The sequence below is a fragment of the Haemaphysalis longicornis genome, unplaced genomic scaffold (assembly GCF_048455015.1).
Source record: "Haemaphysalis longicornis isolate Haplotype H1 unplaced genomic scaffold, Haemaphysalis longicornis Haplotype H1 scaffold_7, whole genome shotgun sequence".
Lineage (NCBI taxonomy): Eukaryota > Metazoa > Arthropoda > Arachnida > Ixodida > Ixodidae > Haemaphysalis > Haemaphysalis longicornis.
In genome coordinates this window covers 175,147,779-175,172,822 of record NW_027526422.1, presented here as the reverse complement: position 1 = coordinate 175,172,822, position 25,044 = coordinate 175,147,779, and the positions used below count along the sequence as shown (strand labels likewise).

At 48.9% G+C, this 25,044-nt stretch overlaps 1 protein-coding gene across 1 annotated transcript in view; it reads left to right on the top strand.

Annotated features, from left to right (window-relative positions):
* The first annotated feature begins 1,845 nt into the window (after nucleotides 1-1,845).
* Nucleotides 1,846-25,044, top strand: part of LOC144145550 (neprilysin-1-like) — a 36,598-nt gene continuing 13,399 nt past the window's right edge. Inside the window, exons 1-9 of the mRNA XM_077677197.1 lie at nucleotides 1,846-1,968; nucleotides 6,236-6,467; nucleotides 7,752-7,850; nucleotides 13,823-13,900; nucleotides 15,915-16,027; nucleotides 18,692-18,750; nucleotides 20,449-20,500; nucleotides 23,792-23,859; nucleotides 24,663-24,793. Of these exons, the coding sequence (XP_077533323.1) occupies nucleotides 1,889-1,968; nucleotides 6,236-6,467; nucleotides 7,752-7,850; nucleotides 13,823-13,900; nucleotides 15,915-16,027; nucleotides 18,692-18,750; nucleotides 20,449-20,500; nucleotides 23,792-23,859; nucleotides 24,663-24,793 (912 nt within the window). The 5' untranslated portion in view covers nucleotides 1,846-1,888. The remainder of the gene's footprint in view (nucleotides 1,969-6,235; nucleotides 6,468-7,751; nucleotides 7,851-13,822; nucleotides 13,901-15,914; nucleotides 16,028-18,691; nucleotides 18,751-20,448; nucleotides 20,501-23,791; nucleotides 23,860-24,662; nucleotides 24,794-25,044) is intronic.

Below are 25,044 nucleotides of genomic sequence, written 5' to 3'. Positions count from 1 at the left end.
CCAGGGATTTCACTTGTTATGAGGTTTAACGCGCCCACGCTACACAGGCGATGAGGCGCGCCGTAGTGGAGAGCTCCGCATTAATTTTGATTACCTGGGAATCTTTAATGTGCGCCGAAATCTCGATCACACGGCCGTTTTCGCCTTTCGCATCCATAGAGAAGCGGCCACCGCGGCTGGACATCCAACCCGCGTCCTTGGGCTCAGAAACACGTGCCTTGGTAGTGTTGAACGGTATAAGCAAGTCGCTGTAGCAACCACATGGAGCGTTTTGCTCGCGTCTGGCGGCCGCGGTGGCAACGCGAAAAACGTTAAGAGCACAATCTGCGCCACCGACATCTGCCAGATTAGTTTTTTAGGTAAACACCGCCTCATTCGTCAAATCGGCTTTTCATTTTTTGAATTTGATCCTCTGCAACGTCCGTTTCACGTCGCCGCTAGGAGACGCTGACGGCGGCTAGACGCCAGCAAACCGCTCCATGTGGTTGCCGCTAGCTCCATTCGATTCAGACGCGATTCCCTGCAACGCCTGCAACGGTGCAGGATGCGCTGCACCAAAGCGCTCGATTCACCGCTGCACGAGTGGTTCCCTGCACCGCGTCGCTCGATTGCTCATGGTGCGGCAGCGGTGCCGCCGCGGTGCAGAGAATCGCTGCACCTGCTACGGAGGAGGTGCAGCGATTCGGTGCCGTGAGCGTTGGGGCGTTGCGGGTTGGCAGGCGGCTACCGGCAGTTGCGGCGACCGCGTGAAAATGTCCGTCGAGCTCGAAGATACGCGGGACGAACTTAGCGTCGCCGCTGATGCGTACGACGCAACCCAGATGGCCGTAAACATCCAGTTGTAGAGGACGACAGGCGAGGATGATTATCAGACGACTATGCCTGCACCTCGCTCGATCAGCTCGATTGTGAACACGCAGGGGCGCTGCTGACGGTGCAGCCGTGATGCACGGCACCGCGGAACCACGCTGCTGCACTGCACCGGCACCACAGAACTTTCTCTGCAACGTTGCCGTGCACCCCTTCTGAATCGAATGGAGCTGCTTTAATGTCGCGCATACAAAATGAGTGATGAACCTTATAAAAACGGCTTGAAGTCAGTAAAGGCAGCGTGAGAAAACTGCAAGACCGGGAGCTTTGACCTGTGGATGCGTCACGTCAAAACGTGTTACGCGAGTAATCCCTGAATGGTTACATGCCGTAAGCATTCAGCCACCAAATTTTTCTATCAAGAATTTTTTTTTACTGGAACGTGGCAGTATTGTGTCTAGCGGTGTTTAAAAACACCACTTTTCGTTACAAAACCCTCGGCAAAACCGTCTGTTCGAGTTAAGGCATTTAGATTTACTATGCGTCGGGCTACTGGGCTACTGTTAAGCGCTTATTCCACTAATTAATATCGGAGTAAATAAAGGATAGCGGTTTCGTGCAGTTAATTTGTACTTTTTGGAACAAGAAACCTTGCCTCACAGATCAGCGAAAACAATTTTAGTGCCGGTGCCAACAAAACAAGAGAGTTGATTTGCTCACCATTTAAGAGAACCAACGTTTCTCTCCCGCAGCATATCATCCCTGCCATTTTTAGTGGTTACTTACACGGAAATCTGGATATTTCTAAATGTTTCCTGTATTGAACAGTCTGAGCAGCTCTTGAAAATATGCACATTTCGTGCATAGCGTTTGTTTATTATTCCCATCCCTCTAAACCATTCGTACCGTTACTTTTCCTTACGTTCAAACTCCCTGTACCAGAGTTAGCCGCTTCTTTCAGAGAATAACCATAAGAAACCACGACTGTTTGAGTTTTCAGCACTCCTAATATCTTCGCTCTATGCAGATCGACTGGTTGCACTTCATCAACGTGATCCTGCGAGACGTGGGCGTGTCGATGGACCAGAACGACCACGTGGTGGTCTTGCACCCTCTCTACCTCAAGAGGCTCTCTCGCCTACTCAAGGAGGTGCCCAGGTGGGTAGACTGGATGGGGCGTACTACGCTAAGATGTGCCTGTGGAATCAGACTACGCCAGATGACGCCAATAGCCCTGCCAATAACAAGCAAAACTTCCCGCGGGCCCGACAGTAAGGAACCAAATGCTTCCCCTAGAACCACTAAATAAGCTACGCTTAAGAGTAATGACACTGACGAACGGCGGCAGCCATTTTGGTGCCTGACGCCTGGGTGGCCAGCTTTATGCGCCCTATTGCGGCTGACGCTGACGGGCGGAATTGGTCGAGGCGCCGCTTGTCAACCATGGCAGCTGTGTTTACTTTGAGAAGATTTAGAAAGAGCGCGCCGGTGCGGTGGGTTCAGGCTCGGTTACGCTAGCATAGCTCGTATAGTGGCTCAGATCTGGGTTACGCTAGAGCCACTAATGAAGCTACGCTTTTTAAGTTGCTATAAGTTACGCTAGGCCGCTGTCGTTCTTTCCCCGCGGGAGGCGATGCAGGCGTTTTCCACCTTGCCGCCGGTTGAAACAGCCCCGTAGAGGGCAGCACGGCGTAGCTACTCTGTCTGGGGGCTTGAAAACTCACTCCCAACGTGTCATACAGCCGCACTGCGCTCCGAAAATCACGACTTGTCGAAGAGCGCGCGCGCAGCAACACAGAGGCACCAAAATGTCCGCGCCCATGGGTCTTCCAAGGTAAAAAAATGTCACGTGGCGCGGTTCGACCAATGGCCGCTGTCGGCGGCATAGAACAACGACAGAAAAGAGTGCCGATACCCTGAAGCCTCATCTAGTGGTTCTAGCTTCCCCGTCTCTACCGCCCTGACGGCCGCTATCTCGTTTTCGTCTTGAACGGTTCACGTGACATAAGGCGGGGCTGCTGCCGAAGAACGCCACGTGGTTGACCGAAGCCAGGCCTCCATTCTGCCCGCATGGGAAAGGTAATAATCTGACCAGCGTTTGTGTGCATACGGCGTTCCGAATGAACACTGACTTCACTTCAGCTCTAACATGTCGGTCTAGAGATTCCAAACTATACTACAATAGGTCCTAACGAAGCAGGGAGTAATTTTTGTGGAAAATTGTATGGAATCTACTTTCCCCCAACATTATCTTTATAATTAAAGAATCTTAATTAAAGCACATTTTGGTTGCAATGTTTCAATATTTTTAGGGGTAATTATGACTTACTGGTTACTAAGAAAAAAGTAATTTTTTTACATGAACTGAGCAGTTGGTTTGCAATTTTTCATTAAAATGTGTGGGGTTAAACATATTCCCACATTACTTATTCCCCACCCCGTAGCCACCCGCGCTCAGTAAACATGCTGTGCGAGCTTGGGCTGCGGTCGGGTACTGTATTCACGGAGACAGAGGTAGGAGGCAAAACGTCACGTGCAGCATTTATTGCAGCATACAAAGCAAGTACATTGCCTACAAGACTGATCGTAGGTCATAACGGTAACATTGGGGGCGAGGCAGTAAACACTGGAGGTCAAGATTGTTCGACTCACTGATGGAATAATCTCCGGGCTCGCTGTGAAGCGTCCGTTCGTGCCGCATTCCCCAGGTCAAACGCCGCTCGCCGAAACGTCCGCGCGCTAACCCATCCCGAAGTCTTAGAGACCCTTCACTCATCGCGCGACATCCAACGACATCTCGCCCATTGTGGTGCTAGTGCGGAGGAAGAACTGGCTCTCGGGTAAAACCGGAAGGAAAAGGGGTCAATGCCGCCACTCTGGCGACAGCCAACCCACCGGTTGCTGGCGCGTCCCGCAAATGGCTCACGTCACGCGAGCGGGGCGTGTTGCGCAGCACCGGTCGCGAGGGAAAGCTAGCCAGAAAGGGGTTTGCGTGGAAGTCGCGATCCCTCCAAATGATGAAAAAAAAAATTAGCAGTGGCTTAGCTCGGCTATGCCAGGATATACGTAGCGTGAGCGGTTCAGCACCCGTACTCCAATTGGATTGGATTTCAATCCAACACAATCCAAATTAATCCAATCCAATCCAGTCTAATCCAAATCAAATGCAATCCAAGCCAATCCAATCCAATCCAATCCAATCCAAGCCAATCCGATCCGATCCAATCCAAACCAATCCAATGCTTCTCGCGCTTGCGCAGAACGGCCCTTGACGGCACACGCGAAACCGCTCAACCTCGGCCAGTGTAGCTTACGCTACAAAAGCAGGCGCCTGGCTGAGCGATCCTGTTCGCGCCATTCCTTGTGGTGATGGGGAAGAAAAACGTCTAGGTCGAGATTTCGGCGCACGTCCAAGATACCCAGGTGCTCTAAATTGGTCCGTAGTCCCCCTACGGCGCACCTAATAGCTCAGGTCGAGCGTTGGTACGCCAAAAGCCCAAGTCAGTGATTTTGTACCAGGGGCAAGTATGCAGTTCATGTAGAGGAAATGTGCAGTGATGCGTAAAAACATTATCATGATCACTGAAATTGGCGTAATTATTCGCACTGCAGGACAAAGGCCTCTCTAGCAAGTATTGATGAAGTTGGTACTAACAAAACAACAAAACAAATAAGTGTATTAATGAAATATTACCTGACATTTTCAGAGTACCAATAAAACCAGGGCTGGACGCAGAGAATTAATTGACGCGTAAATGGCTTCACTGCAGCTCTTTCCCAGCTCAACAATGGTAGGATTCCCAACAATAGATCGGTTAATGCATGCCGTAACCTATACAAAAGATGCCAAACGTGAAGTTGCAAGCTCGGAAAAAATTAAACCCAGTTCCACCCAGTGTGAAATCTGCGGTAACGGCGGTGGCATACGTCGCTTGTGCCGGCGCGAACGTGAACGTGCGGTCGCCAGAGAATGGCAGCGCCGTCGCCGCGCAAATTGTACAATTCGAGCAAGGGAATCGGCGGCTAAACGTAAACGGCGGTATGCTCCGGGAGGGGGAGGAACGCGCTCCTGCTAAGCTCGTGGGCGATACCACAGCGCCCTCTATAAATGGGTCTGGGAACCGCCGGAGAAGGGTTTCCCAAAGTGACCAGTAGAGGCCGCAGGTGAATCTTGGATCCTGCTCCTATTATTGTGTGGCACGACCTATGCCAGACGAACGAGAAGCGTCGACCTACAACAGCTCCGATGATAGAAAAGATTTGAGCATTTTGCTTACTTGAAGCACTCTAATGTGCCGTTCTAGCACATTTACAAAGTTGATTGATTTACAGTTGAACCTCGATGTAACGAAGTCACCGGGACCCGCAGATCATCTCGTTAAATCGGGAACTTCGTATAATCGAGGGAACGACAAGCTTATGGCCTCGAGAAGAAGCTTGTGTTTTTCGCCTGCGCCCTTTTGAGTAGCGTTAGCACACAATTCTCTTAGCTGGCCAGTGAAGTCAAAGCGTCCTCGACACCCTTGTGTGCCTAAGCAGACCGCCTCAGAATGTCGACGGCGTCCATCACCTGGCTTGATTGTGGGCTGGTGAGCTTCGACAGTATTCGGATCATTCGCATCTTCAAGCTCCTTTTGTGCGTCGGAAACAAGCTGCACTATCTCCTCGTGGTCGAGAATTGCTGTTGTGTCAGTTTGCGCGTCTGCGTCAGCGTTCGCGAAGTCGTCAAAATGTGCGGCCACCTCGTCACGCCGACAAAGCTCTTTCCAACAACTGCGCGATGCCTCTTCCTGCTCGTGTTGCGGGCTTGTGGAGCCCGATTACACGAGCTAACAGCACGTTGCCAGCTCGTGTGCTCGCAATGCGCTGGCAGCGCACTGCCAGGCGTTCTAGACGCCATAAAATTGGAAAAAAAAACTTTTTTTCTATGCATTTTTTTTGCGGAATGCTTGGTTAAATCGGGGTTGACGGCAAAATTTGTATCCTTATTTGTTCGTTAAATCAGAAGATTTGTAAAATCGCGTTTCATAAAATTGGGTTTCAACTTTTATTATGCGGTTTAACGCGCGGACGCTACACAGGCGATGAGGCGCGTTGTAGTGAATGGCTTCGGATTAATTTTTACCACCTGGGAATTTTTAACGTGCGGCGAAATCTCGAACACACGGGCGTTTTAGCTTTTCGCCCCCATCACAAGAAGCAGCCGCCGCTGCCGGGAAATTGAACCCGCGTCCTTGGGCTGAGCAGCCCAATGCCTTAGCCACTGAGCAACCGGAGCGGGTACCTTTACAAAGTTTATTTACGTTGATATCCAATGCGGTACGCCAGTTTTGCGTGAAAAAAAAAATCTCCTGTTAAATTTAGTCCGCCGCTTTTTTTCATCGTTTCTGTTTCAAGTTTCTTTTCCTCCTCGTCGCTTATGCAGCTCTGCGGTGGCCAACTACCTCGGGTGGCGCATCGTGCAGACCATGGGCATGCACGCCACGGAGAGGTTTCGGCGCGCACGGTTCCGTTTCGACCGGTACCGGTACCTGCTGCAGGAGATCGCCGAGGTTCCGCGCGAGTGTGTGCGCCTCACCTCCCGTCTGCTTCACTTCGCCGTCGGGAGGCTCTTCTTCGACCGGCACATCACCAGACCCGCCGAGCGGTACAGGAAGGTACGTACGCGGCCGGCACCACCATCTCTTCGGAGGGGACGACAAGAAATCCGCCGCTTTTGGGGGATTGCTCCCGAAAAGTGCCGCCTTACTGTGTTTTATATGCACATTCAGAACACTCGGCCCCTTTTCGGGCTCAGTAGTTTGGTTGCCACATTTCTAGTCTAACCAAACTGGGCTTAAATGAACAGATGCTACACTTCGCTTATAGGGTGCGCCATAGGCCATGTTCCTGCAGTTAAATATTGGGGATCGAAGGTTTCTTACCATGCACAGAAATATTGTACACACAAACGGCGTTTGTATTTGGCCTTTACTGCACACCGCGGTGAGGAGTGGAACGTTATACTTCGGTTCTATTCCCACACAACTTCGGGGCCAGTCGAGGTCATCTCGTTTTTATTTAGATCTGTATACGTGAATAAGCCCGTTAGGGGATAGAAAGCAAATAGAAAAATTGACATTGCTTGGCATGATATTTTAGCCAATAGTTCAGCGTTGCCTAAGGACTTCTGTAAATCCACCTTAACCATATTTCATATATTGAGTAATATATTTCAGACAGTTTTTATGCTTGAGTCATGAGATATTCATACAGTGTCGTTTTGTGTGGCTGTTTCAGCAGAAATAAAAAAGGACTTTCTGCCCGGCAAGAGCGCTGCGTCGCAGTTCGTTTCGTCATGCGAGAAAGCTGCCTAATCTCCCGATTTAGTTTCTAAGTGGATGCAGCTAAATGGAAAACTGGCGCAGCTATTCAGACAGAATTACTGCATGCACGGAAGTGGCATAGCAGTGGGCATTGAATGTGCTGTCCTTGATACTGTTGCTGCTGTCCGAAATGGGTATAATCAGCATCATGGATATGATAATGATAATGATGGCAATGACACGCGAAATTTCCCGTTCAGTGGCTGACAGTCAATCACCTTGCGTTTAGGCGGCCTTGCCAAGCCCGACCAGCCACCGTTATATCATTCTCAGATCATCTCAGAGCTTATCAGGTCATAGTACAGATAAGCTTCATGTGTTAGCTTTTATTTTAAAGAAATAATACGACCGAGAGTTGGTTGGTAAAACACATGTGAGCACGTCGTGGTCGAATAATTCATCACCACTGGGCTGTAGCCACGAGCCTGATGGGAGCCGAGAAGTTGATTACTCATGCAGTCACGCGTGCTTTGGTTCCCCTTTTCATCAACGTATATGCGGACATTGTAGAATACGTGTTTTTAGGATATAGATGTATTGCAACACCCGCTGCTCATCTCTGTTTCTACTTCTCAGTTGTACGACATGGCCGAGGAGCTCCGGGACGCCATGGCCGTCCTCATAGACCTCAACCAGTGGATGGACTCGGACACCAAGGAAAGGGCGCGACAGAAGGTGCGTAGACGGCAGCGCGCTATCTCTACTCTCCTTTAAGGGGCTACGAAGAGGAAGTACAAGTTTGGTTCCTACAAAAGACTTCTTCGTCGCGATAACAATGATAACAATTTTATCGCGAACTTCGAACAAATGACGGAGGTAGCAGAGAAAACGGCGATTCTCTAGCCACCTTGCCGCAACCTTTCTATGGCGCCACAAAATCTTAGTGCAATCGGTGGCCGCCGAAGTAAACCACCACTGAGGCACATGACTGCCCGATTGCAGTGTGGGAGCTGGTTCCGTTTCATTGCACATTTAAATGCGAACGTGCAGTTAAAACACTAAACATTGTTTTTAGGACTGATCTATGTGACATCTCTCCTGCTCATAACACGTCACTGTAGCGCGAAATGTTGAATGTTTTAATAATTATTGCGTTTTTGCGGTTAAAAAACGTCTCTCGTGGCTGGAATTGAGCTAAGTGAGGTACCCGCCGTGGTTCGATTCCCGGCCGAGGCGGCCACTTCTCGGATGGCGACGAAAAGCGAAAACGCCCGTGTGTACGAGATACGGAAATTGATCTGGAGCCCTCCACTGCGGCGCCCGTTATAGCCTATATAGCGTCGGCGCGTTAAACCTCACAATCAATCAATCAATCAATCAATCAATCAATCAATCAATCAATCAATCAATCAATCAATCAATCAATCAATCAATCAATCAATCAATCAATCAATCAATCAATCAATCAATCAATGAATGAATGAATGAATGAATGAATGAATGAATGAATGAATGTGATATGTCGCCAGAAGACGACCACGATGATGTGCGCGCGAGAGAGGTACTGGGTCCTGTGGCACGAGCGCGCCTCACGTGTCGAACGCTGGCCAGTGCTGTCTCCAACGCCCGAACTACTGCCAATGTTCCTACCTCTTGGGTTGTAATAAATCGTCGGCAGCCATCCACGGCTGTGCGGACGCAACAATTTGGCGACGAGGAAGACTGCGGACTCACCGGCACTTCACCGGCAGGTCACCGACGTCAAGAAACGGAACGACATGGCGACGTGCGACTTCGGTCGGCTACCCGAATTCAGCGGCAGCTCCGGCTCCTGGAGATCCTGGTATGGAAGGCTTCAATTCTTCTTCGAAGCTAACGACATCAAGGACGCTTCCAAGAAACGCGCTCACCTGCTAACGCTGTGCGGGGAACAGACGTACGACATCGTCTGCGCCCTCGTTCAACCCAAGCAGCCCAGCGAAGTGGACTATGATGACATCGTTGAGGTGCTCAAGGCTCACTTTGATCCGCAACCTTCTGAAGTCTTCTGCAGGGCACGCTTCCAACGACGGGACCAAAGGCACGACGAAACGGTCAGTGATTACGTGGCAGCGCTAAAAAAACTAGCAGCGGATTGTAATTTTGGCACCAGCACAGATATGGCTGCGAATCCGTCTATGCTACCACTGGACGTAATGTCGCGAGATCGTTTTGTCTGTGGTCTTCGGAATGAGCAGGTCCAACAACGGCTATTTGCAGAAAAGGACTTGACGTTCAAGAAAGCTTTTGACTTCGCATTGAGAGCTGAAAACGCCGTTGAAGACCAGAAAAACGTGAAGGCGGAAGGGAGAGAGATCCACAAAGCCAGTACAAGTACCTGCCATACGGGAAGGACAGGCCGCTCCAGCAGCTACGCCGAGAAGAAGAACCAACGTTGTTGGCGTTGTGACGCACAACATAGTCCGGACACTTGCAAGTTCCAGACAGCTTCCTGCAACTACTGCAAGAAACGCGGACACATCGAAAAAGCATGTATCAAAAAGCGGAAAGAAGCAAGAACTAAGGGGAACAACAGCATGGAATATCCATGTGAAGGAATTTCGACAACAGCATCAGCCCAGGACACGACTTCTCAAGAGTCGCCAAGCAAGGCGCTTTATGAGCTCAACACCTTAATGGACATATCCAGCACCCAGAAGGTCATGATGCAGCTACGTGTACATGGCAAATCGTTGACCTTCGAAGTCGACTCAGGTGCAGCCTGCACTCTTATCAGTGAGACAACGTTCAGATCCACGTGGACGAACGACCCACCTCGGCTCCAGACGAACAACATTCTCCTACGCACATGGTCAGGCCAGTCTCTTCCAGTGCTCGGCTGTGCAACGGTAGAAGTAACGCGTAAGGGCAAGACTTTTACATTACCGCTTGTGGTAATCAAGGGATCAGGATGTAACCTCCTCGGACGAAACTGGTTTCCTCATTTGGGAATAGAGATAACCGGAATCGACAAGATGACTGAAGAAACGGTGCGACAGTGCTCTGAATGCCAATCAACGCAGAAGAGCCCACCAAAAGCTCCGATTCCTAGATGGGACCGTCCCCAGACACCATGGCACACCCTGCATGTTGACTTCGCGGGACCACTACTCGGGCGCACCTACTTGGTTGTTGTGGACGCGTACACCAAGTGGGTAGAAGTCCGTCACGTCACCCAGACAACATCCGCGGTTGTCATTGACGTACTCCGGAGCCTCTTCGCTACGTTCGGCATTCCACGGAAAGTCGTCTCGGACAACGGAAGAGCCTTTATTTCAGCCGAGATAAAGCAGTTCTACGCATCAAATGGCATACAAGCTATGACGTCACCAGCGTATCATCCTGCAACAAATGGGCAAGCAGAACGATACGTGGCAGAACTGAAGAGAGCCCTCTTAATGGATAAACACTACTCCATACAGTGCAGACTTGCAAGGTTCCTGTATCGGCAGCACACGACGGTGCACACAGCCACAGGAATGACACCGGCGAGAGCGATGTTTGGCCGCGAACTTTTATGTCCCCTCGATCTGCTCAAGCCAGAGAAGGAAACACAGACCTCTGATCACCAGCCGACGCTGAAACAATCACGTCGTTTCGAAGAAGGGGAAAAGGTGCTCATACGACAGTTCTTAAGAAAGCCAGATTGGATTGAAGGCGAAATTCTGCGCCGCGTCGGACCACGATCCTGGGTGGTAAAAAGCGCCCTTGGAAAGGTTCGCCGTCATCTGAACCACATCAGGAAAGCGAGCCAGAGCAGGACGCCCACGGACTGGAGCACAGCAGACGATTTCGCTGACACAGCGCAAGAGATGCCGCCGAGTTCTGCTGTTCCACTGAAACCGGACTCGCTGGATACTCCAGATGTTTCCTCCCAACCATCGACCTCAACGTCTCAAGCAGGGACCACCCGGCAACTGCGACCAGCCGAGGCTAGGCGGCCTCCAGATCGCTATGGAGACTTTGTTTACTGTTTTCTCTAAGGGGGGAAGAATTGATATGTCGCCAGAAGACGACAACGATGATGTGCGCGCGAGAGAGGTACTGGGTCCTGTGGCACGAGCGCGCCTCACGTGTCGAACGCTGGCCAGGGCTGTCTCCAACGCCCGAACTACTGCCAATGTTCCTACCTCTTGGGTTGTAATAAATCGTCGGCAGCCATCCACGGCTGTGCGGACGCAACAGAATGAATGAATGAACGAATCAATCAATCAGTCAGTCAGTCAGTCAGTCAGTCAGTCAGTCAGTCAGTCAGTCAGTCAGTCAGTCAGTCAGTCAGTCAGTCAGTCAGTCAGTCAGTCAGTCAGTCAGTCAGTCAGTCAGTCAGTCAGTCAGTCAATGAATGAATGAATGAATGAATGAATGAATGAATGAATGAATGAATGAATCAGCTGAGTGAGGTGCTGAAAGCTGTTTTTTTAATTGAACGAAGTTGTGTTTTGTCTCCACGGCCGCTTTGAATCCGGATTGGACATCAACACGGAAACAAAACAGAAAACGCAGAAATATGGACGCTTATCTAGTACGCTCATAAGTAATAAAAACGAGTTGATCACTGTGCTTTAGTTGTACTTACGCTAAATTCCCAAGTATTTATGGATGCCTATTCTGGCGTTTTGGAGAGAGGAACATTTTTTTTGAGGTACTGTCACTACTAGCAGTTACAGAAAACACCTTGCAGGGAAGGGTACCGCTTTCACGTACGTGGAAATACGGTATTGCGACAAGTTCCGGCGCAAGCGCCTGTGATAATGTGAGGTTCCAACACTCTGCATTTGCTCTCTATAGCAATTAATTGTGAATCATCCTCTTTTCCACCAGGGGAGGAACGATTAGAGCATTAACATAGTGGGGAAACACACAATAGTTCAGGGGCACATCTTTCCCATCAACCTTTCCCGGGATTTCTTCAGTGAAATATTCTGTTCCGTCAGTTTGGCCGCACAGAAATTTGCTATGCTTGGTTCAAAGGAGTAAGCTTGACAGAAGGGAAAGAAAACAATTCAGAGAGCCGAATGGAAGCCTGTTTTGTGGCTGGAAGGTGCTCTGCAAACTTGGCACTTACGCTTTTGTGTTTAGTACGCTAGAACGCATTAGAGATTCTGTGAAGTAAGAGAACCAAGAATATAAAGAAAGGAAGCGAGAAAAGGAACAGGATATAGTGCGTGTTGGATATCGAAAAAAATCTAACGCCCCTTTCTGGAAGAAAGCTGCCGAAACGCGAAGCTTTCTCTAATGCAAATTCAAAGTCCACAATACAAACAGCCATAGTCCAAATCTAGGACAACGCTGAGCTAACCTAATGTGATGTTGTGATTTTCTATCGATTAGTTTGGGATTGGATCATCTGAATGTGCTGATTAGGTTAACTCAGCGTTGTCGTTGGTTTGGGCTTGCCATCGGTTAAGTGTGTGGCGTGATCAAAGTGCCATCTGGGCGTCTTTTAGAGAATGTTTTCCTTATCATCATCGCTCAACCGTATGACGCTAAACTGCATTCGCCTACCACAAAGGAACCCGGTATGCATGTAGAGGCATCCGATTGTTTATGCGGTGTGTGGTTGATGTGCCGTTTGTGGAAACCCAATGTGGAAAGTTCGCTTTTCTGCAGTGATTCTTTTTCGACACCACCACAGTTGCAACATAGGGAGCTTCGCTTTAAAAGAGAATCATGTAGAAAGAATGCAAACGTGGGCTTCTGTGCTGCTTGCTACTGAAGAAGCTGCACCGCATGTGTATCTACGGCGTTCGTAGTGAAAGGTAGTTGCACCTAAAAAAAACATATCGAACTAGAAAAATGGTTCAGACGTCATGAGTAATAATCGGGTACGTAGCTTTTAAGGCTGCAAGGTTCCCCTGGCCTAGGAGGCGCGCCGTAGTGGAGGGCTCCGTATAAATTACGACCACTTGGGGCGCTTCAACATGTGCCGAAATCTCTACAGGCGGACCTTTTTGCCTTTCGCCTCCATCTGAAAAGCTGCCACCGCGTCCGGGATCGAGCACGCGTCCTTGGACTCAGAAGCACAACCCTTTAGCCGCTGAGACACACCGACACGCAGGCTGAAAGTTGCCGCGTATAGTCAACGCCTTTGGAATAAGCCACATGATTGCAGTAAAACTAAAAGGAAGCGAGTGCTCTGGCTACCATCCGCCAATGAGGCAATGCAGGAGTATAACGGCGTCAAAAAAGAATGAATGTACACACGTTTATTGAAAGAAAACAAAAAGAGAGGGAGAGAAGTCCCCTTGACATGACCGGAGGCATCGGTGAAGAGTCGGAAAAGGAATTGGAAGTAAGGAGTAGAAAAAGCTAGAAGGGTGAGTGAGGATTCAGAGGGCGGGTACCTAAGGTGGTGACGTATTCACCACCGATCAGCGGGGAGTGGCGGTCCGTGTACTGAAGATATTGCTTTCGAACGGACTTTGTTGTGAAACAAGCAAAGATACTAACTTTTTTCTTGTTGGCTGAACAGACTAAGTCAAGAAATGTGCCACGCCACGAAAAATCAACCCACGGATGTCACTTCAATTTTTTTTTGTTATATTGGGGTTGAATTACCTCAGAACTAAGAACAAAAAGGTGGCTCTATCGTGTTTGGTTCAGATCATCTGGCGAAAGATCGCGCTCCGCTAGTGTCTACTACAGCGTCTTTTTCTTCTCTGCGCCAGCTGCATCACCTGCAGATCAACATCGGCTTCCCGCCCTGGATCAAGAGCGACCGGGACCTGGACGAGTACTACAAGGACGTGAGTTGAGCATGACGTTCATCGGCATATCATGTGATTGTTGCCTGATATTTCTATTATCATCATCATCATTAGCAGCCTACTCAAGTCCACTGCAGGAGGAAGGCCTCTCCCACCTACTTCCAACCCTTCCTGTCCTGTGCTGCTTTGGCCCAGAATATCCTTATGTCATCCCTCCATCGTGTTATTGGCTTTCCCCTTCTTCTAGTGCCGTATCTCGGTATCCACTCTGTTACCCTTGCGGTCCACCGATTGCCATTTCGTCTCACTACATCGCCAGCCCTAGCCCATTGCTTTTCCTTTATTTGAACTATATCATCTCCTCTAGTTTGTTCCCTGATCCAGGAAGCTCGCTTCCTGTCCCTAAGCGCTACTTTTATCATTATTCGCTGCATGGCCCGTCGAGGCGACCTATGGTACTTAATCAACAAGTAGAAGCGAGATAGTGCTCATGGGTAAACGCAGTTCGCCTTCGAACCGGTCCCCCTCGGTCGCTGTAGGTCTTTGATGAACTTGAAAACGTATAAAACGCAGCTTGAAAAAATAAGGTAGTTGCAAGCGGCACCGATAACAAATATAAAACGCTCGGACTTTGGCTTGAATTTGACGCCGGCTGTCACCCCTGTTAGTATATCGCCACCTTTCAAAGCGGTCTGCGTAGTTACCGTATTTACCCGATTCTAACGCGCACCTTTTTTCCGGAAAGATAGGTCAAAAAATCGCATTCGCGTTAGAATCGGATACGAAACCGAAACTGCCGAAACAACGGAAATTTCGTCTCGCCCATCGCCATGGCGCCAAAGCTTTTAGCAACAATTTTTCGGACGCAGGAAGCATAGGCGCCCAGGCTTTTCTATCGGCGTTCACACAAATAGTCAAATCGTTCCACTTGCGCACTTGATAGCAGCAATGGCAGCAGCAGCTCTAGCGCGTTCAAAACGAGTGGTCGGCTGAAGCATGCGCCTCTGGAGACGTTCGCAGGATGGACGTGCGAGGCGTGGGCCACGATCCCTTTGATCATGGCTGAACGTTCGTTATGAAGTGTGGCATCGCGAACGCGCTTGACGGCACTAAGGACGGGATCTTGTGGTCAGCGGAGAGCGACGAGGAGGGAGATGGGTGACTTTACTTGGAGAAATAAATCGCCCGTTCATCTCGCATTCGTTTTTCTTGCTCACAAAGTTCCGTGCGCGTTACAATCGGAAGTGCAAGTTTTTTCGGGTTTTTTTACCAGGAAAATAGGGTGCGCGTTAGAATCGGGTAATTACGGTAAGTGTTTTTGAACCCATCACTGAATTGCTGCAAAATCTTTTAAAGTCACTTACAACGCTTGGCTGCAAGGAAACAGCTCTGCAAAAGTCAATATTTGTGGGCCAGGAAAGCAGGGAATAAATAATCTGCAGGAGGCAGAGGAGTTTTTTAAAGCGAAATCTTTTTTAGACCGATGGCGTCAGGTCAAAACATTATTGCATTTCCTCATAGACCAATTGGTGGACCGAAAAGCTCTGATAACATCTCCGAACACACGACGCGTGCGTGAAGGCGGGATTACTTTGTGTCAAAACGGTTACTCAAAAATCGCGAAACAGGAACGGTTCTGGGTACCTTTATCTCATAAACCACACGTCGGTGTACATTAAGATCGTTGCCTTTGCTTAGTCCGTGTAAAATCGTCGCATGGGTTCTTTGAATGTATGAAGATCGATTGGATGCACTTTCAGCGAACGGCGTAGGTACTTTCTCAACTTTCTTTACAAAGGGATGGTAAAGTTTTTGATAACAGCGGCCAGTAGTTTAAGGAGCTTCTCGAGCACATTGATGCGGAATGTGCATGGGACACAAGTAAGCGACGCGTATGCAAAATACTGTGTGCATGCCAGTGTGATGACAGCGGCAATATTCGTTGCCTTTAAAATTCAAATGGTCAAAAGCGAAAACATCGCGTGTTGCCGTTTTTGCTATGGTAGTGCAGTAAGCTGGTTTTCCTGTAAATCCCGGTCATTTCCACTGTCAGGTGCCGGACCTGCGCAAAGAGGAGTTCTTTCTGAGCCTGCTGCGCACGCTCAAGGTCTACAACCGGATCATGTTCATCCACCTGCGCCGCTTCAAGAAGGCCGAGGACTTCGGGTGAGCAACGTCTTTCGTGAACTACTGGGAAAATGTGGCTTGGGCTATCAAATAATATCCTTCTGATATTTGGTGGCATGAGAAATCCACGCAGGGCACGGAGAAATCACTCCCGAAAGCTAAAGCGCTGTTCCATGCCCGTTTGTACCGGTATCTCGTCAGTGTTGGCGTCTAGCGTTTCGCTGACTTACCAGGGCTGGGGGAACCAGAGAGACAAAAATATGAGCACAGTTGTGTTTCTATAAATAGAGCGTTGGCCGGACTGATGCTCCTACAAAAACAGTTATACATAGGCGCGATGCTTCGATAAGTTTGCAAATAAGTTTAAACTTTTACATCTTTACCACTGGTAACGGGTTTCTGGGCAAAAAACTGAGGGTACGGCGGGAATGGGCGAGGAGAGAACGGGCTCGTATAGCCACAAGAGTACTGGAGGCCTGGAACACCACGCATATACTACTCGAAAGGAGAGACTGAAGTGATAAACATAATTGACGTGACATTTTCTTTTAGCCTTTCCCTCCAAAATATCCATTTGTCTATACTTTCTTCTTACTTTCTTCTTTTCCTCCGGCAATGGTTCTATAGCGATGGTGTCAGCGCTACCGTGACCGCAATCTTAGACGAAATCGCCCCCCATCGCCCCACCAAGAAAAAAAAAAGAAAAAGAAAAACTCGGACATCGGTAATTTCACTGGTCGATATTTAAAGGTCAACTGCACTCACATTGTCGACAACTTAAAAATAATGTCATCTAATGGTGCACACAAAAAGAGTGCGAAATACGAAATACTGCGTTTCAAACATCAACGCGCGCAACACAAACGGCTCCTGAAGATTGGCGTTTTCAGAACCGAAACCGAAGGAAAGGGAGGCAATTGCCGACGGCCGGAGGTGACGTAGTTGATGGAACAAAAGTGGGCGCGCCAGTACCGGCTCCCGGTCACATAAGCTTCCGAATGGCTCGGCCGCGTCGCGTTTCGCATTATTTTCTCAGAACTTCCACTGACGTTTTTCCGAGGCTAAGGGAGTTAGGCACATCGCGTTGCTATCAATCGAGATGAAGTAGGTTGTCGGACACTTCTTATTGCATCCGAACAACTGCTGTAGTTGCAATCCTTAGCAGTGCGAGTGAAATAGAGGTGTCCAGATTTACAAAGATTCTTGCTCGTACGATATCAAAATGCAGCTTTGATTGGCCGGCGCCTCGGCTATGATATTGCTCTTTTTGATGGGAACAAAACTCGCACGGGCGGAGATCAATCACTATTTCTACCATGTCATTACGTGCAAAGAGCTTTGTGAATATTGGTGCAGTATTTTTCACTTGTCGCACATCGAGGATGCAATCGTAAAATTTGTCTGAAACCGTATATCAACTTCCACAGCGACATAATGCACTAATTAGACACGAAATAAGTTATTCTACCATTGCTTTCACCAAATACATGTGCGGTTGGGGACATTCTACTTTCAAGGAAACAAAATATAACACTCTACGACAGCTAATACTTCATTTCGCTATTGAAAAGAACAATGCAGAATATTCTTTAGGAGAGGAGAAGTTTCGTTAGCTTTCGCACTTCATGAAAGCGACGGCCGATATTTGTGCGGATGTATTTGTTACCACGAGTAGGGCTGATTTTGGTTCACTTAGCGCTTCAGGCAAAAGTCGCACACATGATTATACCCGCGTGTAGAACTTTGGTTAGGTCGTCGTCGAACTTTTGGAAAGGTTTTAGAGACAAAGGTGGTGTTGGGCCAGCACAAATATGGCAAATATTGGTAAGGGGTCAAGAATTTCTAAAACATCATTTTTCTTTGTGGTCATGCAAAAAAATGATAAATATAAGGCATATGCGCGTTTAACGCTATTTTTTGGAGTACAAATATCATTTTTAAGTAAAAAAGGTTTGCTACCTGCAGGTTTGCAAGCGCGCGTATGGTTTCTAGGCTTCTAGTCTGTTTTATTGCATTAAAAAATTGCGGACATCGCTACCTATGCGGTTAGTTTTCAAAATATGATTGCGACGGCGGTACAGCGTGGTGATGTAGCAGAGAAATACCAAGCAAATGCACCCCTTCTTTCGGAAGAGCGCCGTGCAAGTCGTCGGAAAAGCGCGGGCCCCACGGGACAGGTTTCTCTCATGTGTCACAGTCCGCTCGGAACTTGTTTCGGCGACTCTCCGTCAGGTGCAAACGTCGCCTTCCCGGAGCTACTTTGAACGACAGTACCCAGCGTTCTGTGCTTGCGAGGCTTAGTATTTCACCATGGTGATTTCAAGAGCATAAAGCGCTTATTTGGATCAAATTAAAGCAAAGAAAAATTCGAGTGCAGTGGGTCTTTAAGTGATGTCACATCTCTGCTCCACGTCATTTAATCTCAGTGCCGCAATGTTTCGCGCTACTTTTCATTGGTGGAACCAAGTTATGCTGAAAGGGAATCTAAAGAACTTCGAGCATCAAGACACGAATCGCAAGGTTACTGTACTTGAGGGGCTGTAGCGAACATTCATGAATTTTGACATGATTTTGCCATCAATGACGCTGACATGAACACAAGCGGAAGCCATAAATCTGGCTTTAGGCTTAGCTTAACAAGTTGTGGCCGCTCACCGCGCCATTGAACGCTAAAAGAGGAACGGCGTCGTTTCTTTGCTCCAGGTGGGTCCCTCCGTCTTCGTCCGACGTGATGCACTACAGTCTGCTGGGAAACTACGTCCGTACGTATCACCTTCATCACGCGCATAGAAGTTCCCACTTCGCGTGAGCCATGCTCGTCATTATCGAAATCTTCCTTTATACACATTGTCACAATTGTATTGCCACGGAAGCTACGAGGGACTTTTGGTACGGACACGAGGGTTCATGATGCCCACGAAGCTCACACCGTAAAGAAAACGGGGAGGGATTGATTGAGACCCTTGAAATGTAGTGAAGTTGGCGGTGCTAGCATTTCCCCTTTAAGAGAAAAGGAGCATCGGTGGCCGTGAACCAAAACCTGCGACACGTTTCTAAAGCAGCGCTATCAGCAAATTAATGGGTTAACGCGTAGCGGCAGGGGTTCTTGGCCTAAAAAAGCGGGCCTCGTGGATAAAAAAAATTGGCGTTCTAGACCGTGGTTGCTGATTAGTTGGTTCGTGACTGCAAACACACCAGTACAGTGGGAAAAACGAAAATAGAGGCAAAAGAGAAACAGGACCAGCCATTGCACTGTTTCTTGCCCCGACCTTGTTTTTTCCCGCTGTGCCGATGTTTGTGACTACAATTTGCGTATGGATGGATGAAAAAAGCGCTTGTCAGGTAGTAAAATAACGAAATGGAGTGTGGAAGGGGCGCAGAAAGAGAGTTCGTTGGGGGAACTTGAGGCCCCGGGCTGCAGATGCAACTGCTCCTTTCTTCGCCATCTAGATGAGTGAGCCCTGACCGTGAAAGGGATGAGCTGGCCAGGGCCGCCTACTATGTCTCTGTTGAAGTGGTGTCTGGGTGTGTGTCTCCCAGCCATACATAGAGACACCTGAGATGCGTGAAATGGACGCGTGAAATATTTGGTATAGTTCTCCGCACTGCTGACAACTTTCATTCGCGGCGGGCTGATTTTTTTCCGAATATAAGTGGCTATCGCGATTTCTGAATGAAAGTGTTCGTGTGATGGATGGAAAAAAACGTTTATTAGATAGTAAAAGGTGAAGGGGTAGTGGGTAAGGGCAGCCAAAAGGACAGTCCACAGGTGGAGCCCGACGTCTCAATAAACATCCCGTAGCAACACCTTGTCGCGCCAACTGAAAAACTGATTGCGTGTGGGCGCGAGCGGAAAGTTTTCACCAATTGTGGAAAGCAGGGGGGGGGGGGGGTGCGACGATGTCAGCGCTGTGGTGCAATGCCCTCGCTTTTGATACACCTGTGACAGGTGCACTGTCGTATAACTGTTCCGGGCACACTAGAGCCTTCCCTATCGTCGAGTAGGATAACGCTATTTTGTTCCATGCTTAAATCTTAAGCGTAAGCATGCGGGCTGGTTTATGGGACATAACGAAATTTTACAGCGGCACAACATGGGACCTAGGATATCGTGTGTCTTCTTAATGCAATAACATTCACGTGAATTGTTGGCCGCGGTTGTCCACGACATTAATGTTACGAAGCTGCTTTTTAATACCATTTTAAAACAAATTTTGGGTGAGCTTGGGGATTCTTTTGAGCTTACAAAGTTTATGAGCGCATTTTTTTAATCCCTACGTTTTCTTTACCGGCTCTCAGACTGTGTTGTCGAGAAGTTTTTAACTGCAGTTAAAAAGTTAAAGCTTTAGGTGGCCTACGGGGCCTACCAGTAGTTTCATCATACAGGAAAGGTATCGTTAGCGGAATTGCGAATGCAACTTTCGCGAATTCACTTCATTTTTATTCTCGTGTATTTCCAGTGCTCCCGATAGACTTCATCCAGTTCCCATTTTTCGTGCTGGACATGGCTCCGTAAGTGTTCCGCACACCCGCCTTCTTTAACGCGTAGCTTTTGCAGGAAACGTCCATTGAAAGGTGCTGGTCTATCTCTGTGTAGGTTTGTTCGGACAATTTGGCGCCCAATTCAAATGCATGGTTCAACCTATGCGCTTATGCACCGCAGAAGGATCGACCTTTGGGCGAGTTGGTATTGGTTGAACATCTTCGAACAACAGCGTGAAAAGACACACTAGGGAAGATTTTCTCGTGCAGTGCTATCATGGATAGCGCTGCACGAGAAAGAATTTTTGTTTTTAGATCGGTCAGTTTGAGATATGTATAATCTGTTGTGCGTTATGTGTGGGCACGTGGGTTCGGGTTGTAGCAATTATGTGGTGATGTGGTTTCAATAAAAGTAGTTGTGAGAAACAGCGTCGTCCCGCCATTTTTTCTCCCTAGTCTGTGATTTTACGCTGTTGTTCGAAGATGTTCGCCTATGCATTGCCGGATGTGAATGCGTTGGCCAAGGAGTTATGTGGTGGTAGGAACGCCCAAAGTTACTTTTGGGGGTGTGCACATGCATCCCTCTTCTCTTGTCCTCTTCATCGGACACGAGTGTCTTGGCGGCTTGGGAAAAGAGAGGCTCGTTGGATGACCTACTAACACCCGTCTGCATGTATCTTTCCCTCAGGGATAGCGGTCTCGACATGCCGTACGGCATGTGCCAGGGGCCGGCGCTGCAGCTAGCGCGCGTTCGCTACTGAGCTGTGGCATCATGCCATACCGGCAGCTCGCGACTCAGCTTCAGAACCTTCGCGTTCTGCGCTGTGTAGCAGAACGAGGTTGCACACTGCGCCGAGCAGGGCGGCTACCTCGTCCATCCACCTGTCCGTCGAACTCTTTTGTTCTCAGGCACCGTTGTAGCTGAGAAAGGAAGAGGAAGTGCTTTTCTGGCTATTTGTGCCATGGTAAACGATTAAATTTGTCTCTGTCCCCATGAATGGACAATGATATAAATATCACCTGATCCTGCTGTTGCAGCATTAGGCCTACTCGCTAGTGAGTATACGCCGGGATCATCACTGATATGTTACCAGTGATGTACCACTGGTGACTTGCTGAACAGCCTCGGGTGGGTGAATGCAGTGGAACCCGTTCATATGTTTTTCATCGGATGGGGAAAGCAAACAGTAACAATTAGGAAAATGCAGCAGTGGGGAAACCTTCAAAAATGAACGAAAAGATTGTAGATTTGACTTCCAACCATGTATTTCTGTAACTTTGGCTTTCGAACCTAAAAAAACGGGAGAATGTAGGATTGCTGTGCTTTTTGCGATTTCTGGAGAACGTCAAGCGTGGCAATGCAAGCTCCCTAGCGATGTCGACTCTCTTCCGCGCTGGCTGCTTGTCTACTGCGTTTACACGTCAAGCTTTTCCTGAAAGAAAAGCGCCTCGTGCTTTCGCGATGCCATCAACGCACGGCAACATTGGCGGTTGCAAGTTCAACGGTGTTCTCAAAGCTTGAAGCGCACGATGGCGACGAGAGCGCGTTCTACTGTCCAGAGTGCTGATAAAGAGCGCCCAATCGGACCCATGCCATCTCCTCTTCCTCCCCTTGGGGCTCGAGGTATCGTGGTTTCTTCACAACGATCGGTTATCCCTCAAGCTAGCGTCGTTCCACGCCTGCGCTCTCTCCGCCGATGAATGGCGCAGAGACTACCAAACGAGGTGGACATATTTACAGACGCCAGCTTGCATATTTACAGACGCCAGCTTACTGTGATGAACGCCTTGATCTTAGCGGCACTACCACTATGGCTACCATCGCCCCGTCGTCTCTCCAAGCTGAACTCCATGGTCTCCTCGTGCACCACCACTAGCTAGTCCGCCTCCACACTGATTCCCACGCCGCCATCACAGAATTTAATAAGGCTTACTCTCATCACCCTACCGTTCATCACATCGAGGCCATGGTAAACCTACTGGGCCGGAACGGAACGCAGGTCCGCGTCGCCTGGAGGATTCCGGGGTATGGGACCCAGGGGGTCGGCAATCACGCTGCTCATAATGCAGCGCGGGAGAGCGTTCAGTCTAGATCTTCCTCGATTGCTCCCGACCTTCCACCTGGTCCAGGTCTACGTCCGTGCCTCCAACTGGATCACGTAGAAGTTCTCGGAGAAAGCGGCTCGCTAAAGACTCCGCGGGGTTACCTGCATGGTGTCCCCACCCTACCGGCTCCGCAGAAGTCTTTGTTTACAAGACAATCGCTAATGCTGCCCTTACACCCTTCAAACTGCAGAAATGGTTTTACTTGGACTCTTCAGCCTCTCCGTGCTGTCGCCATTGCCAGAACAATGTTTTTTTTTCAGACCTAAAACATCTAACTTGGCACTTCTCGCACCTTCTCGTGATTCTTTGCTCCGTGCTCTGCCCCCAACTCATTTCCGGATGAACCCGCGTACGAAGTTTTCTACGTGCTCTAGGTGTTTTTTAATTATGAGTGGCCTGGGAAGGGTAGTGGGAGATGGGGCCTGCCCTCCCCCGCCCAAATAAATTACTGATTATCTATCTCTAACGAGTCATCACTAACCATTGAGTGATCATCCCCTCCCCCTCTTCTTGCCTTCTTTCCCTTTCACAACTACTACCATGTGACCTCACCATTTTTAATAAATGTTATTCAATTCACTTCTTGCGATGGTGTTTTTATGGCAAACGCGCATTTGCAGCATTCCGAAGTGAAACTTCGGTTGTAAGCGCAGTGACGGTGGTGATAGCATAGAGTAACATAGGACCATCTAGTGGCTGTGGCATGAAGCCGCACGCGCTTCATGCAGTCAATTCTGTAGCCAAGCCTGGCCAAGGCTCGTCAGAGGGCAAAATGGCAGTCTGCGCATGTTGCCCGGTGAAGTTCGGAGTGTCAGATTGCGACGAGTGATCCGGGAACGTACTCTGAGCCATGACGTAACAGTGAGGATTTCAATACATGGGACTTTATGTGAGCTGAGCCGGGATTAGACAAAAGCAACGTAGCGGCCGGGAAAACGCAGCGCTGAGGAACCGAAGAGCGGGGTTCTACTGTAGTGGGTCACCAGCAAAGCTAGTCGGCCTCGAGCAGCAATTGATGGGTGGCCGCTGACCGAACTACTGGTGTTCCTGAAGCCTATCCGCGGCTCACTTGCGGGCAGAGCTGTCGGATGGACGTCGTACAAACCACAAGCTTGCGACACGATTACGGGTTGCCGAGTACAACGCTGGTATTGAAGTGCCTTCCCACTTAGGAAACAAACTGAAAATAAACAATATTTTCCCCTCTTCGAACAGGCCCATCAACTTCGGAGCCTTGGGGACCGTAATGGGACAGCAGCTGGCGTACGGCTTCGGCGAGCAGGGTATGACAATACGAGTTGAAATGCGCTCGTTTTCTTCCTCGCGGACACCCGTCATTGCTCCAGATCAGACCATATTGGTTGCACTTCTTCACCTACACTCGGTAGCATGATGTTGTTCTAAATATACCCTAAATTATAAGGAGCTCTCATTATTCAGCTGTTTCATCTTTCTAGACAAACTGTGGAGCTATGCCACACCGACTATTACATAGCCAAATGTTGGTTGCAGTAAAATGACCGCCTCATTCCGTAACTTAAATGTTTCGCGGGTTTAGAACAATTTTCTTCTAGCAATATGTTTCGCTTGTTAACATGCCTTTGTGCAGATTTGTGCACTGGGTTTCCGTACAACACCAAATCTTTACAAACAGTCAGTCTGTATCAGAAGGTTAGGCACTAAGATAATAAAACGTTGACTTTGTGACGCTTAAAAACGATTGGAATGCGGAATAAAATCTTGCGGGGGTAAAACTACCAACTTTGCTCGTACATTCTTCCTCCCCGTTATTCAAACAAAATGGTTAAACGGCCTATTTCCCTGGACTTCCATCTGTCCTCACTCTTAGTGCTGCCGCAGATCCATTCCGAACTCGCAAGATAGATATTCGACGGCTACGTTCACGCCTATCGCCTGCAGCCCCCGGTTCATCTCTTGTCGGTGTGAACAACGTAAACTATGCAGATCTTATATTTAGGGATAAAGTTGATGTTGCGATGAACAGACGACGCCGTGAAGCTATCTGGCTTTCGTAGTACGCTAATGAGGCCCTCTCTCGACCCGTCCCTCCCTGTGACTATGCAAGGCGCCCTGTACGACGAGCACGGCAAGCTGGTGGAGTGGTGGTCGCGTGAGACGCACCGCAAGTTCATCACCGGCGCCCGCTGCCTCTCGGAGCAGTACGACCAGTTCAACAACCCCATCACCGGCCTGAAGGTGCGTGTCACAGTAACATTAGGCTTCGACTTGTACCCGAGTTACATCGTGGGAACCTGTTTACAACGGTACCCTTGAATTTTTTCTGGCCTAGCGGTTGAAGGGGTAAAACGGCACAAGACGGCCGTTACTTGCGCGCTGCAGCATTTGCCGTCTTTGGTATCCCGTAGGAGTAAGTGGGTTATAGGATAATGCGATACCCAGCAATTGACCGATCACGACGTACAGGTTAATCGGCGCCTTAAGAGCAC